The sequence below is a fragment of the Pygocentrus nattereri genome, chromosome 30 (genome assembly GCF_015220715.1).
Source record: "Pygocentrus nattereri isolate fPygNat1 chromosome 30, fPygNat1.pri, whole genome shotgun sequence".
Taxonomy (NCBI): Eukaryota; Metazoa; Chordata; class Actinopteri; order Characiformes; family Serrasalmidae; genus Pygocentrus; species Pygocentrus nattereri.
Window position 1 is genome coordinate 5324720 of NC_051240.1, and position 16676 is coordinate 5341395.

Here is a 16676-nt window from a genome sequence, read left to right on the forward strand (position 1 = left end):
AAGGACCCTATCACAATGCAAAGAACCTTTAGTCATGCAATCAGGGTTCTTCAAGGGTTTACATGAAACCATTTTCTTTACTAGAGAACCCTTTAAGAACCGGCTTTTTAAGAGTGTATTCTTAGGTTATAGAAGAGTGTAGTAAACATTATTGGAAGTTAATTTCTAAAATATAAATGTCACATATAGCATACTCAAATAATCAGATGCAATCAACCATCACTGAATAATGAATAATTACTTAATACGATTCCATAACAGTAAACAAATCATATCTGAATTATATTCCTGGAATCATTAGTTTAATTCATTAAGTTGGCTTGAAAAACGTGCTGTTTTCCATTTTCTTCTTCTTATTATTATTCTATGGTCAAAATTTTGTAATGCCGCTCCTCCTACAGCTATCAGACTAGAACCAAAATACTTTATAGAACCAAATACAAGGACTGTCACACGCATACTCTACACTCACACACACACACACACACACACACACACCTCTTGATGCTCTACTTGCACTATCTGGAGCATTGTTGCTAACACTGTGTTTACACTGTTTACTCAATTTTTCCTATCTCAGTAGCTGCTGTATGTTATCGGACTGCGTGACTCACAGATCACAGCATGTTTAATATCTTTGCATCTTATTCTCACTGCCTCATGTCCAGAATGAGTGCTGTGTTGGTGCTGCACTGTCCTGTCTGTTTACTGTGTCTAATGTCTCTTTAATGTATCGTATTTATTGTTTCTAGCTTAATTTTTTGTTTGCACACGATGTCTGCACGTTTGCACTTTGTACTTTGTTCCTTGTTGCACCGTGATGTTTCCGGAGGAACGTAATTTCACTCCACTGTGTACTTGTGCACAGATGGAATGACAATAAAAGTCTCTTGACCTGACTTGACTTGCCTTGTCTTTCTGGACAGGTGGCTTGTGTTTTGTAAATCAATTAAATTTAGGGTGTTTGTACGGTGTTCGGTTTTTCTAAAGGAGAACCTGAACTGGAGAACACTGAACACACTCTACACTCTGTTGCCAAATGTTTTTGGACACTCCACTTATGTCACCTCCTTACAAGCATTCCAGCGACACTTTAGCAATCACCTGGCATATAATAGCATATAATAGACTTAGCAACTCTTTAATGCACACCAGAGATAGAAATGGCATAGCAACATCTTAGCAACCATACTGGAATACCATAGCAACAGCCAAGGAACACTTTAACAACTACCTGGGATACCATAGCAATGACTTAGCAACAACTTAGCAACCACATGTGATGTCGCAGTGAGGGACTAGCAACACCTTATCAACCACCTGGGATACCATAGCAACTGCCTAGCAACACCTGAGATACCTTGGTAATAGCCTAGCAATATCATAGCAACCACGTAAAAACCTCCAAGCGTTGTCCTATTGGCAAGATCAGCAACAGCAACGCCTTAGCAACCACCTAACAACCACCAAGCAAAGCCCTAACAACAAGCTGAAATACCATATCAACCTCACACTATTGCAACCTGGACTTTCTATATAAAATAAAGCCAATTAAGTTATTAAAACATCTGGTAACCTTTAAAACATTATTAGCTTCCTTTGTCAAGCCAACTTAAAGTTTGTTCACAAGCTTTCTCTGAATAGTTACTCTTTATAGTTAATGGTTTTCCAAACCCTGATTAATAGCCACTGATCAGATTTAAACTTTAGCTATTAATCAACTTACAACCTCATCAACTAACCACCACCTCAAAACCACATCAGGCCGCACACGCTGATCCATTTTACTGTCCAACATGGACAGTCACGCTGACCAACTATACTGGTAACAGATTCTAATCAGTTAAAGAGGACAATCACAAACACGAAGAATGGCTCACAGCTGAGACGTTAGGGTTTATAGAGTTAATGTACCGTTTCCTACGATTTCCCTGTCAGAAAATTCCCCGTACTGCAGGCTGATCCCCGTCTGTTTGGTTTGGATCTTATCCTTGTTACATCTATTGTACAACAGCTTTGGTCTGAGTGAGTCCCAGCTGTCATGAGCTCATGTACAATTTCACTGAAGACTGGATTGGTTTCACTGAGGAAAAAGGGAGAATCTCTCTCCTCATCACACTTATTTCATTCACTAGATGAAAATGACTGCCTTGTTTTCAAAAGAATCCAGATCCCTGAAAATCCAGGCTGTGCCACCCATCTGTAGAACTGTAACAACATTGGAGTTTGCCTCAAAAACATGTGCACAATGTTATTAAGTGTAAATCTCAGACTGCCGCACTTTTCACAAGAGCCTGTGATGTAACACCTTAGCATTGTCATTGGGCTATACATTCAAATTACTTTCCATAACTAGAAAGGGAAAGTTCACGAGCACCTGGCTTGACAAAGCCAGTTAATTCCACTGGGAATTTAAAGGTTGTAAACTGATGTAGCCTGCCGTAGAGTGTATTAAAGCTGTAATATCTTAAACCCTTTGACACCTCAAATCCGCATCTACCTTAAATCCACTGCTACCTTAAATCAACTGGTACCTTAAATCTGCTACCACCTTACACATATTAACACCTTAAATCCACTTCTACCTTAAATCCATTTTTTACATTAGGCTGTGTGCGTGTGAGTCTGTGTGTTTCGTGTATGAGGGTATGTGAGAGAGATGTGCATTGTGACATTACTTGTGGCAGTTCACTTAAAACACAGTTTCTTCACTTTCTCCAGTGAGCTACGTGTCAGAAATAACATAAAAATAGAACACTCATTTGGTATGTATGTATAAATAATACAGCAACTTCTAAGATTTAAATGCCATTCTAACTTGCTTGCATGTTTGTTTGTTGCTTGTTTTTTTTTTTTTTGGTGTAGCTTTTATGCATGTGGATTATAGTTTGTTCTCAAGTACATAGATATCTGCACGGCTACACTATCTTAACAATATCCTAAATACATATTATATAAACTTTATTATTAACCAAAGTCAAAGTTAAAAGTTGAGTAAAACCTCAAGTTCTGATAAGGAATGTGTGAGCATAGCCATGACAATGTAAACGCCCCCATGTCAGCAGGCTTTTTTAGCTTTTATTTTCTGGCAGAAGTTTTTGTCTGTGCAAGATATCAGATTATGAAGGTACTCTCATGTTTAACCAGGAGAGAAAGTCTTCGTAAACCAGGAGTCTTTTGTAAAGTAAGCACTTCAGAAAGGTTTTCATTATTAAAGCCGTCAGTTAAAAATTTTGTACCACAGTTTTTAAAATGCTAGTAAGTGCTCTTACTGGTAGTCGGTCAGACCGACCTAGTGACGTTGGTCTATGTGGGCTTAGTTTGGTCTGGCATTTGATTAGTTTGAAGGATCAATTGATGTCAGAGACTTCCAAAATAGCCTCACTCAACTCAAATCCAACAGAGGAAACACAAAAGAGCAAAAATGAAACTATTCTTCAGAATTGGCCACAATCAGTAGACCAGAATAACACCTCGCTGCACACCAGGAGAGCTCAGCCTGCAGACCACAAAACCCACAGGGCTGTTAATTAAGTTAGCATGGTTTATAGGCTCCATCCACCAGAAACCTGCTTCATTACTGAGCTCCCTCACTCAGAGCAAGAGCACAATAGCCCACAAAAACCACAGACTTATTATTCAGTGCTTATTCTTAAGGCCATTTGTTCAGTAATAGGATTGCAGTGATGCAAAAGTGTTGACATACTGTTTAAGTAAAAACTAAAGCAGTTTATATCATTCACACAGACATTCTGATAGATTGTAATACACTACATGAAGTGTAGACGGCGATATGACGTCTATTGATTCGTGTATAAAGCACTCTATAATGTTCATATGGTCTACACAGTTATGTTGACATGTTGTAATACACTACAGGAAGCGCAGGGGGTGATACGGTTTCTATTGTGTCATTTAAAATGCTCTATAATGGATGAGCTCTGTTGTGAAATAGGCCCTCTGGAAGAGCTCTGTGGTGAGAGGCCCCCCCAGATGAACTCTGTTTTTATAGGGCCCCCTGATGCCAAAGACCCTCCTGATGTTGTGAAAGGGGAAGCACTAGAAGTGCTCAGTTGAAAGTGGGCCCTCTGGATGAGCTCTATTGTGAGAGGGCCCTCTGAAAGAGCTGCATGGTGGGAGGATGCCCTGGATGAATTCAGTGATACAGCCTCCTGAACAAGGTCTGTGGTTAATCCCCTGGACGGGCTCTATGGTGACAGGGCAAACTTAACAAGCTCTAAATGAGCTCAGCAGTGAGTCCCTGGATGAGCTCTAAATTGAGAGTGGTCTATGAATGAGCTTTGTGCTAAAAGGGGCCCCTGGATGAGCCATGTGGCAAGAGGGCCATCTGAACATGTTCTGTGGTGAGAAGGCCCCCTGGATGAGCTATGTGGTAAAAAGGCCTCCTGGACGAGATCTGTGGTGAAAGGGCCCCCTAGGTGAGCTATGTGGTACAAAGGCCTCCTGGATGAGCTCTGTGGTGAGAGGGTCCCCTGAATGAGCTGCGTGGTTAGGCCCAGTGTGTGTAACGGAAGTCAGGCAGACACTGAAATCAGATTGTCTGAAGGCTAATTTCCCTTGACAGCTCATCTTGCTCGACCGTCTCCTCCGGCAACCTGGGGAGGCTGCTGAAGAAACCTCAAAGAGAATGTTCCTTTGCTGTGCATATGCCCATGCACACATACACTTGTACCATAATAAATGTTTCGTTTGGATGTATACTGCAACTACAGTGAGTTTCACAGTTTGTTTCATGGCATATACAGTTTTACTACTTTACACTGTAGACACAGAAAACACTGGCAAGGAAAAACAGATTTGTTACATATGTTACACAACAGCGTCCATTTGAAAATAAATATTATCGAAAAGAAAATCTCTTCCTTATCTTTGTGTCTCTTTGTCTCCTCCATCTCACCCCTCCTCCGCTTGAATCCATTTCCTCAGAATAATTACATTTCCAAACCTAATTTTCAGCAGCAGTATAGATTTGAGCTGAACGGTCTTTGTCCAGCTGAGATCCATATTAAGCCTGGCTGTGCTGACTGCCCAGTGTTCCAGATGTCATTGTGTCACAGTGCTGATCTGTGATCAGTTTCATCTACTAATACACTTTTAGAAGCTTCTTGTTCACACTTTAGTTCTTTTTTATCGTCTATTAGAGATACTGAACAGCTCCACGTGCTTTATGATGCTTTAGGTGTACAGTTAGCTGCAGGTTTTGAATTGTGGCAGGGGTCTTGGGTGGGTCCCATGGTGGGAAGTTTGACTATGAGGTCTACTTTAGACAGACGTCTTTTAACTTCATTTTTGTAGCAATATCAATTATTTTTACACTGAAAAGCTAACAAGAAGACACTGCAAGTAGGTGTAAAAGCCAGTCTTTTCTCAGAAAATGTAGCAAAATATATTATTTAGACAGTAATAAAAGGTTCTTCATTAGCAGGCATTGTTGGTGGGTCCCTAAGGAAGTAAAACCAGATGTCAGTTCACAAATGCGTAACATTCTGTTTAACATTTGAACACAGTTAAACAATCAGAGAACCCATTGTTCTATATAGAACCACTCTTTTTGCTAAAGAACCCTTAAATAACCATTTTTTCAGGAACATACTGATATGACATCAAGCTTGTAACAATAGAAGAACCCTTTCTAGTGCTATACAGAACCATTTTCTAAAAGGTTCTATATAGTACCATATACAACACATTCTCCTTCAACCTGAAAAACCATTTCATGATGCAAAGAACCCTTAAGGCATGCAAATAGTTCTTTGAGTACTCATGGTTCTATAAAGAACCACTGTTTTAAGTTAAGAACCCTTGAATAACCATTTTAGGTATGTATCACTGATATGATGTCATGCTTGTAACAATAAGTTGAAGTTATTATTGTTGTTGTTGTTGTTGTTAGTAGTATTATAAACTTCCATTACTTGATAGCTGCATTAACTAAAGCACCAAACTGTAGACATGCCTTGGCTTATTGACTACATTAAAGGGGGGGGGTTGTGGTAGCTTGAGGTAAATTTGACCCTTGGCCAAACTATTCCTGTGTGGGGCAAGCCAGTACTTTTCTACAGTCTGGCCAGAACTACAGGTCATTGTCTTGTCTGATAACGTGGCAACATTGTTTGTCATGTGACTGACTGTGTGACTGATAATGAAAATACTCCTACATGAGTCATATTTAACCAGCCACAGGAGAAATTACAGCAGTGCTTCCTGGCAAAACCGTCACAGAAGCCAATCAAGATCATTGGATGAAGCTATCTCACAGGTAATAAAACTCTATTTGCTCAAAGTTGAGGAGAAGTGAATGCAAACAAAGACAGCAAAGACTATTTTACCGAACTGGACATTCAAGCTTCCAATAAGAGAAAATCGCTCCTTGTGCTTCCACTTATTGGCCACTTTTTTAATGTAAACACCTGCTTAGACTGTCTGGGCTTTTACGTCCAAGAAGTTTCTGTGGTCAAAAACTAACCAGTTACGATGAGCAGACAGACAGAAGATTTTATATATATCATTGAATCATTGAATTCAGGTGTTCCAATCACTTCCATGGCCACAGGTGTATAAAGCCGAGCCCCTAGGCCTGCAGACTGCTTCTACAGACATTAGTGAAAGAATGGGTCGCTCTCAGGTGCTCAGTGAGCTCAGCGTGGTACCGTGATTGGACGCCATCCTGTGCAACAAGTCCAGTTGTGAAATTTCCTCGTTACTAAATATTCCACAATCAACTGTCAGTGGTATTATAACAAAGTTGGAAGCAATTGGGAACGACAGCAACTCAGCCACGAAGTGGTCGGCCACGTAAAATGACAGAGCGGGTCAGCGGATGCTGAGGGGCATAGTGCACAGAGGTCACCAACTTTCTGCAAAGTCAATCACTACAGACCTCCAAACTTCATGTGGCCTTCAGATCAGCTCAAGAACAGCATAGAGAGCTTCATGGAATGGGTTTCCATGGCCGAGCAGCTGCATCCAAGCCTTACATCACCAAGCGTAGTGCAAAGCATCAAATGCAGTGGTGTAAAGCCCTACTGAATTAGAGCAGAGACTCCGAGCCAGGCCTTCTTGTCCAACATCAGTGTCTGACCTCACAAATGCGCTTCTGGAAGAATGGTCAAAAATTCGCATAAACACTCCTAACCCTTGTGGAAAAACTTCCCAGAAGAGTTGAAGCTGTTACAGCTGCAAAGGGTGGGCTGACATCATATTAAACCCTATGGATTAGGAATGGGATTTCACTCAAGTTCATATGTGTGTGAAGGCAGACTACTTTTGGCAATATAGTGTATATATACATTATTTACTATATGTATACAATTATTATACTATATACGTTATTACTACATATAGGTATTTTCATAGTTGGACATATTATTATTATTATATAAGACATATGGGACTTTTAAGTGTAATTTAGTTTATTTAAGTGTTCATGGTTCTATAAAGAACCACTGTGAACCCCTGAAGAACCATCCCTTTTTAGAGTGTAGGCTTATATATATATATTACCACATATAGGTGTTTTCATAGTAGGATATATTATTATGTATTATTATTATACAAGATATATGGGACTTTAATAAAGAGTTTGCCCCTCTATGCTGCAGTAAAAGCCTCCACTCTTCTGAGAAGATTTATAGTAGATGGCTGAACATTGCTGTGAGGATTTGATCTCTGACTCATCAAGGTAGGGCTCCCTCTCCCCAGCGAAAACACAGTTCCACTGCTCCACAGCCCAATGCTGGGGGGCTTTATACCCCTCTAGACCAGGTTGGACATTGGGCATGGAGGCTCATGCATCTTAGGCTCACACATCCCATTCGATTGTTCAGTGTTTTTCTATGGAGATTATACAAGTTGTGTTTGCACAGTTGAATGCCTGTATCAGCAGTGGGTGACCTTAAAGGAGCTGAATTCATTCCTTAGAGAGATCAGTATACCCTTGGGTATTTATATGACCTCACATTCACATCCTGACAAGGTATAAAAACAAGCCTGTCTGAGTGCATTATTAAAGTATTACTGCCCAAACACAAATCAAGTGTCAAGCCTCGACACACACACACACACACACACACACACTGCTGGGGCTGTTTCCCAGCAACCAGAGGGGTTCGGGAACCCCAGCGGAACTGAAAAGAAGAATCCACCTTTCAGAGAAAACTGACTCTCTGATCTGCTACAGAACAGAGTCAATAGGCAGAGGCACAAAGTCAATGGATTGACTGAGAGAGTTAGAGAGAGAGAGAAACAGGGAGAGAGGGAGGGAAGGAGGGGGACAGAGAGAAGAGAGAGAGAGAGAGAGAGAGAGAGAGAGAGAAAGAGAGAGAGAGAGAGAGAGAGAGAGAGAGAGAGGGAAGGAGGGGGACAGAGAAGAGAGAGAGAGAGAGAGAGAAAGAGAGAGAGAGATTGAGAGATTATTAGAATAGCATGAGTAAACCATTTGTTTTTTGAAACATCACGACTTGTGTTTTTGTTGCCTCTCCTAAATGCCATGTCTGTCTCTTTCTCTCTCTCTCTCTCTCTCTCTCTCTCTCTCTCTCTCTCTCTCTCTCCCCCCAGTTCTGAACTCTTTGGCTCCCTCTTGTGTCCATTAATATAGTTCGGCTTCAAGTGAACAAAAGATTCAGTTTTGCTGCATCCCAGCTGATTAACAAATTATTTATTTATTTATTTAGCTGGTTAGTTAGTTAGTTAGTTAGTTAGTTAGTTAGTTAGTTAGTTATTTAGTTAGTACTTAATGTTTCACAATGGTTCTATTCACACTGAAAAAAACAAAAACTGCACTGAAGAGACTATTACAATTACAGTTCCATTTATAAATCATATGATTATATTTGTAGCTTTATTAAGTTGGTTTGATAAAGATAAATATATGAGAAACAGCTGATAACTGTTCTTTTAGGTTGTTGCATAATTATGACTTGTGGAACTGCAGTGGAACTTATTACTGTGTCCAGCATTCGTCAGCAGAGGAACTGACTAATCTGTTAGACTCCCCTGTTTTTGAACCCTTTTCTGGTCTAAAATAAAAGTTAAAGCTCCACAGTGAGAGGAGCGATCAGCAGTAAAGCAGAACAGGAACAATACAACTGCACCAAATAAACCCCCAAAAAGAAATTAGGAACTAAATGGTCATGACTAAAATGGAAATGAGGAGAAAGTGGATTACGTTATTATCCAGTATATCAGCAAACAGTACTGATTATCATTTGAAAATACTCAGAAAATACAAAGCCTTCCAAATATAAACCAGGTAAACATGAGTACCTACTGATGAACGATTGGATATTATGTTTTAAATTACACTCACAGCAGTCCATTAGTATTAAAATACAACCCCAATTCCAGTGAAGTTGGGACGTTGTGTAAAACATAAATAAAAACAGAATACGATGATTTACAAATGCTTTTCAACCTACATTCAATTGAATACACTGCAAAGACAAGATATTTAATGTTCAAACGAATAAACTTTATTGTTTTTTGCAAATATTCACTAATTTTGAATTTGATGCCCATGACCTTCGATCCCTCAGGCAGTACTGCATTAAAAACCCACATTATTCTGTAACGGATATTCCCACATGGGCTCAGGAACACTTCAGAAAACCACTGTCAGTGAACACAGTTCGTTGCTCCATCTACAAGTGCAAGTTAAAACTCTGCCATGCAAAGCGAAGCCACATATCAACAACACCCAGAAACGCCGCCGGCTTCTCTGGGCCTGAGCTCATCTGAGATGGACTGACGCAAAGTGGAAAAGTGTCCTGTGGTCTGACGAGTCCACATTTAATATTGTTTTTGGAAATCATGGACGTCATGTCCTCCAGGCCAAAGAGGAAAAGGACTGTCCAGATTGTTATCAATGCAAAGTTAAAAAGCCAGCATCTCTGATGGTGTGGGGGTGTGTTAGTGCCCATGGCATGGGTAACTTGCACATCTGTGAAGGCACCATTAATGCTGGAAGGTACATACAGGTTTTGGAGCAACATCTGCTGCCATCCAAGCAGCGTCTTTTTCAGGGACGTCCTGCTTATTTCAGCAAGACGATGCCAAGCCACATTCTGCACGTCTTACAACAGCGTGGCTTCGTAGTAAAAGAGTGCGGGTACTAGACTGGCCTGCCTGCAGTCCAGACCGTCTCCCATTGAAAATGTGTGGCGCATTATGAAGCGCAAAATACGACAGTGGAGACCCCGGACAGTTGAGCAACTGAAGTTGTACATCAAGCAAGAATGGGAAGGAATTCCACCTCCATAGCTTCAACAATTAGTGTCCTCAGTTCCCAAACACTTATTGAGTGTTGTTAAAAGGAAATGTGATGTAACACAGTGGTAAACACGCCCCTGTCCCAACTTCTTTGGAACGTGTTGCAGGCATCAAATTCAAAATGTGTGAATATTTGCAAAAAACAAAGTTTATCCGTTTGAACATTAAATATCTTGTCTTTGTAGTGTATTCAATTGAATATAGGTTGAAAAGGATTTGCAAATCATCGTATTCTGTTTTTATGTTTTACACAATGTCCAAACTTCATTGGAATTGGGGTTGTCCATCATTATGCTTATTACTGTAAATTAACTTCAAGGATTGTGATAGATTAGGGATCGGAACACAAATGTTAAGAAGAGCCATTTTGTCCTTATAACAAAAATCAAACCACCTTCAGAGCCACATTTATTATCTGTTTATTTAAGTAACGCTTTACCATCTTGGCTGTATGTACAGTATCTCTCAAAACTGAGTAAATCCCTCCTTGCGCTCCTCCTCCTTCCGCTTCAGGATGCCCCACAGATGCTCAGTTGGGTTTAGATCTGGAGACATACTGGAGACAAACTACCATGCGACGCAGTTTCCAAAGGGAGGGGGCTCATGCTCTGCTTTGGAATGTCACAGTACATGTTGGAATTCATGTTTCCCTCAATAAACTACAGCTCCCCAGTGCCAGCAGCACTCATGCAGCTCTAGACCATGATGCTACCACCACTATGCTTGACTGCAGGCAAGCGACAGTTGTCTTGGTACTCCTCAACAGGGCGTCACCACACATTCTGGACACCATCTGAGCCAAACAAGTTTATCTTGGTCTCGTCAGACCACAGGACATGGTTCCAGTAATCCATGTTCTTGGACCACTTGTCTTCAGCGAACTGTTTCTGGGCTTTTTTGTGCATTAGCTTCAGAAGAGGCTTCCTTCTAGGATGAGGGCCATGCAGACCGAGTTGATGCATTGTGTGACATAAGGTCTGAGCACTAACAGGCTGACCTCCCACTTCTTCAACCTATGCAGCAATGCTGGAAGCACTCATGTGTCTCTAGATATGAAGATGAACACGTGGACTCAACTTCTTTGATCGACCTTGGCGAGGCCTGTTCAGAGTGGAACCTGTCCTGGAAAACCACTGTATGACCTTGGCCACCAGTCTATAGCTCAGTTTCAGGGTGTTAGCTATCTTCGTGCAGCCCAAACCATCTTTGTGGAGAGCAACGATTCTATTTCTCACATCCTCAGAGTTCTTTGCCATGAGGTGCCATGTTGAATATACAGTGGCCAATATGAGCGAATTGTACACAAAACATCAAATTTAACAGCCCTGCTCCCCATTCACACCTGGAACCTTGTAACTCTAACGAGTCACATGACACCAGGGAGGGACAATTTGAACATGTTCACTGTGAGGTGGACTCACTTGTATTGCCAGCTATTTAGACATTAATGGCTGTGTGTTGAGTTCTTTTCAGAGGACAGTAAATCTGCACTGCTATACAAGCTGCACACTGACTACTTTAAGTTATAGCCAAGTTTCATTTTGTTCATATTGTCCCATGAAAAGGTATAATAAAATTTTTTTTTTTATTTTATTTTATTTTTTTGAGATACTGTATGTCAAAGACTTACTTTGCTCTGTTTTAAGTTTCAGATCAGCTATAGGTGATCTCTCGCCTCTCCGGCAGGAAACGTTTTCTTCAAAACTAGAACAGTTTCTTTTAGTCAGCTTCTTGTTTGAATTTTTCTGCTCCACCTTAAATAATGCCTGAGACGAAATGTAGCTGCTGCACTATTAAAGGTGGAATGGGAACATTTGAATGAGAAGATGGCTTTGTAACCTTTTACTGTCTGATAGTTTCTCATTGCAGATTAAACCTATCAGGAAACCAGATGGAGTGATTATAAACTCAACTCCAAATGATCCATGTTCGTCTTAAATCTTTCTCTTTGCTGTTTCATTAGCTACTAGCTAGGCAAGACTTTTGTCTGTGTTGCTATCGTAACCAACAGTTTGCATGCCAGTCTTCAGGGCTAAAGCTTGAATTAGAAGTTATACATTAACTCCAGTTTCCCCTCAAGTACTAACATTTGTATGTAACACTGATGTGTATGTTACATTGTATGTAAGTGAAGTGTACTTAAATGTAGTTTAGGACCATTAAATGTATTTATATACCGGTGAACAGTCACAGGAATGTGTTAAATGCAGAATGTAAAAGAGAAACAGAACACAAAGCACAGCAACAGTCCTCACAGACCAGAATTAGATGTAGTAACATCAACACACCACTGGAGGGGATATTGTACAGCATATAAATGTTCTAGTCTAAAAATCTCATGCTGAAGTATATGTCCAAAATTTGGATAGTCAGGACTGTATGACCAGAAAATGACCAGAAAGCTAAAGTCTGGTATATATTTTAGTGTATGTTTTGCTCTTAGTGGAAATACCATTTATTTATCTGTCCATCCTCATTTATCCAGACCTTTCATCAATAGAAAACATTTGGTGCATCGTTAAATGAAAAATCTGGCAAAGAAGACCCAGGAGTGTTCTGCAGCTTGAATCCTACAACAGAAAAGAATGGGGCAATATTCCTCCTCTAAAACTCCAGCAATTGGTCTCCTCACTTCCCAGATGTTTACAGACTTGTTTAAAGAAGAGGGAGTGCTACACAATGGCAGACATTGACCTGTCCCAACTTTTTTGAGATGTGTTGCTGCCATCAAGTTCAAAATGAATTAATGTTTTTCATGAAATGGTAAAATGTCTCACTTTCAACACCTGAAATGTGTTTTATGTTCTATTGTGAATAAAATGTGGGTCTATGAGATCTCCAAATTATTGCATTCTGGTTTTATATACATTTATTTACATTTTGCACAGTGTCCCATTTTTGGAATTGGGGTTGTATTAGTAAATGCCCTCAAGATGATAAAAAATATAATTAAATAAATCATAATATGGACGTTTTGAACACACAAAGACATTTTGCGAGTCCAAAAAGCTTTCAATCAGCATTCTATTCTATTAGCATCATGCATCATGACCAAAACTCAAAAATGTCCTTTCAGACATGTTTTATTATTTTTTGGTACATCTACAATTTGTAATAATAGTATAAATTACATATTATTTCAGCAGCATACACAATAGCAAATAAAATACGAAGAAAAAAAAGCATTAGACATATTATATATATATATATATATATATATATATATATATATATATATATATATATATATATATATATATATATATATATATATATCATATGATCATATGGACATGTCATCATGAATTGACCAATAGAAAAGCCCTTTTTACACCGACCTTCATTAAAAGTGTTTGCAGCTTATTCCTGTGAAGTTACCATTTTTGGAGATGCACATTCTTGTCCTGACAGTGACGCGCTGCGTAGTACACTGTACAGTCACTGATTACTCATTACACATGAACTTCTTCATTCAGCTGTTTCACAGATGATGAATCAGAAAGCCGGAGATGTTTGTGGCTATTAATGTGTTTTTGCCAATAAAAAGACTAACATAACATTAGAATAAATACAAAGTAAAGACAAATACAATAAAACGTAAGAACAACGTGTTGTGTTCAGTAAAGTTATTAATATATACACTCTTAAAAATTAGAGTCTTCAAGGGTTCTTTAGTAAAGAAAATAGCTCTCTATAGAACCATGGGCACTCAAAGAGCCCTTTGCATTATGAAAGGGTTCTTTCTTCACAGAATGGTTCCTCATATTGATGTCCTATAAATGGTTCATGCCTGACACGCCTGACACTGTAAAGCCTACTATATAGAACCTTTTCTAAAGTGTTCTATATATGATCATTTACGGCACATTCTTCAGTCTGAAGAACCCTTTTATGATGCAAAGAACCCTTTAATCATGCAAAGATTTCCTTGAATGTTCAAATATTACCATTTTCTTTACTAAAGAACCCTTGAAGCACCATCATTTGTTTGGCTTTGGCTTTTGTTTTGCTTTTCTCTCATTTTGCACTCTTCACAGTGAAGCAGCAGGTGAGAGGTTTAGGGAAACATGAGAGGGTTAGGTGTTACCACGATAAGAGAAACACTGACACACTCACTCATCCTCATTCCTGGCGTTACTGCGTGCTAAAACCTTTTGTTTCACTCTGTTTTTCTTAGATGTCATCTTAGTCACCAAGATGACTGGCCAGTTGCCAAGCAACATTAAACGCTGAACAGTAGAACGGTTAGACATTAAGCTTAAGGAGTATTGCACAATTCAGGATGGCTTTTCGCTTATATCTGTAAACCCACTCAATAAAACAAGCAAAATTCAAATGTGTATGTTCGGATATTCAGCAAACATGCCGCCATTGCAGGCCCTCTGTGGGCTGACTTTGGCCCAATCCCATTTCACTGGCAGGGTCGCCTACAGAGCACCTTTAGTAGCTGTTAATGAAGTGATGTTCTTTTTTATTCGAGGTCTATCACTACCCCTGTAACTCAGTTCCAAGGGGCAAGGTGACGCTCGAAAAACAAGGGGGAGGGGGAGAAATGAGGCTAAAGACTTTATTTGGATAGTCCACTTTAGGTGCTTTGTAGATACTTAATTTACTTTCAAGTTACATTTAACTAAATATCTACTAAATTAACCAACACCTCACCCTGGTTCTAGCCCTAACCCTGGTCCAAATCCTAACCCTAACCCCACTGCTGTTAAGAATCAACAGATAGTTTGTTAACAATTTGAACATCTGTAAATGACCTATAGGGAACTGTAGAGGACTATAGAAATAAAGTGAGACCAAAATCAGGAATGGGATTGGGCCTTACATAGTTTCAGCAATCCTACACAAACCCCTCACTGGCCCTACACGGGTGAGTCTGCGTTTGACCCAACCCACCATTCGTGGCCCACTGAGTTGTCCCAGACAAAACCTACTCTAACTTAGGGCTCAGTTAAGGCTTCTCAGGGCCAACACTGAGGGTGCCAGTGAGTGAAATCTCATTCCTCCTGGGGGCTGCTGGTCAACCCCTAAATGGGCCCGTACAGGGCCAGCACAGTCCTATTTGCTGGATACCAACTAATACATTGTATTTACACAGTTCACTTATGCAAATAAGGCATATTACAAATACTTATTGTCATTGGACAAAGATAAAGTGAGTAAAAGACCCTGCTGCACATGCACATGTGATATGAAACAGTAGCTATGTTTAATATAAAACCTAACCACCAATAATCATAATGCAGTTCTTTTTTATTATTATAATAAACACCTGCAAGTGCTGACTGCTATGTCACAACACTAATACTATTGTAAATCCATACATTTTCATACTTTTTAATGGATAATTCAACTGGTTCAGTTGAGCACCTTCTTTGTCTATCACCTTGAGGCTTTGAAGTACGTGCTAAACCATTTTTAAATGCATCACAGTGTTCAGTTGAGCTTCTTTAAAATGAAATTCTGATGATTTTTTTCTGTGTAATTCAGTGATTGAGGTCTAAACAGTGATTCAGAGTGATTTGGTGTAAAATGACTCAGATTTCTTCACAGTGGCGGCGATGGGAACCAGGGGTCACCATGACTACAACAAAAAAATAGACATTTCATTTACTATCCAGGACCGCCAGTGAACCCACACGAGTTTTATATAGAAAAATACTGAATTATGAATCTGTATTAATCCCTCCATCAGGAATAGAGTAAAAAATGTGTTTTAGGCCAAAACCTCATGTAATAACTTGCGAACAGTTCTTTGCTTGGACTTTGTTTACACCTTAATGACTGAATTGTGCAGTACCTTTGAAAGACCTACACTTATTTAAAAATATTAAAATCATCCTTTAAATCTTTTTTTTTCAATGTTACAGTCAAGATTTGTCCAATTTGTTCTCAACTAGAGGAACAGCTCACCTAAATAATGTGATGCACTGAAAAAAAAAAGTGTTTAAACCTGAATATTTGGCTTCACAGTGTAAATCCAGCCTCACCACAGATCAGGCTCAACCCAAACGATTTTCCTCTGCTCATCTTGCACCACGTAAAGCAGAGTGTCCACCAGGGAGGTGCTGTCGCTCCAGTTTTCTGGCGGTATGGTGCGGTACAGGCAGGGCAGTTTGTCCAGCAGTGGCTCCTCGCTGCGAGAACACTCCAGCAGCTGAGCTTCTGTCAGACATTTCTGACGCAGCTTATGTCTGAATGGACAACAACATAGAGTGACAGATTTAAGGCGTCTCATAAGTTAAAAAGATACCTGAAGAGGTTTTATTAGCATAAAGCAGCTATGTGGTATTTTGAGCATATTCATGTGCAAAAAATGGGCCAAGCTCAAAATAATTTAAAATTAATTAATACATTAATTTAATTACACATTTTACACATTT

At 39.6% G+C, this 16676-nt stretch overlaps 1 protein-coding gene across 5 annotated transcripts in view; it reads right to left on the reverse strand.

Annotated features, from left to right (window-relative positions):
- Positions 1–15847: 15847 nt before the first annotated feature.
- The window catches only part of card14 (caspase recruitment domain family, member 14), a 28239-nt gene continuing 27410 nt past the window's right edge, over positions 15848–16676 (reverse strand). For all 5 annotated transcript variants that reach the window (XM_037536356.1, XM_017693064.2, XM_017693063.2 and 2 more), the window contains one exon: positions 15848–16487. In XM_037536356.1, coding sequence (XP_037392253.1) covers positions 16280–16487 — 208 coding nt within the window. In that variant the 3' untranslated portion in view covers positions 15848–16279. The remainder of the gene's footprint in view (positions 16488–16676) is intronic.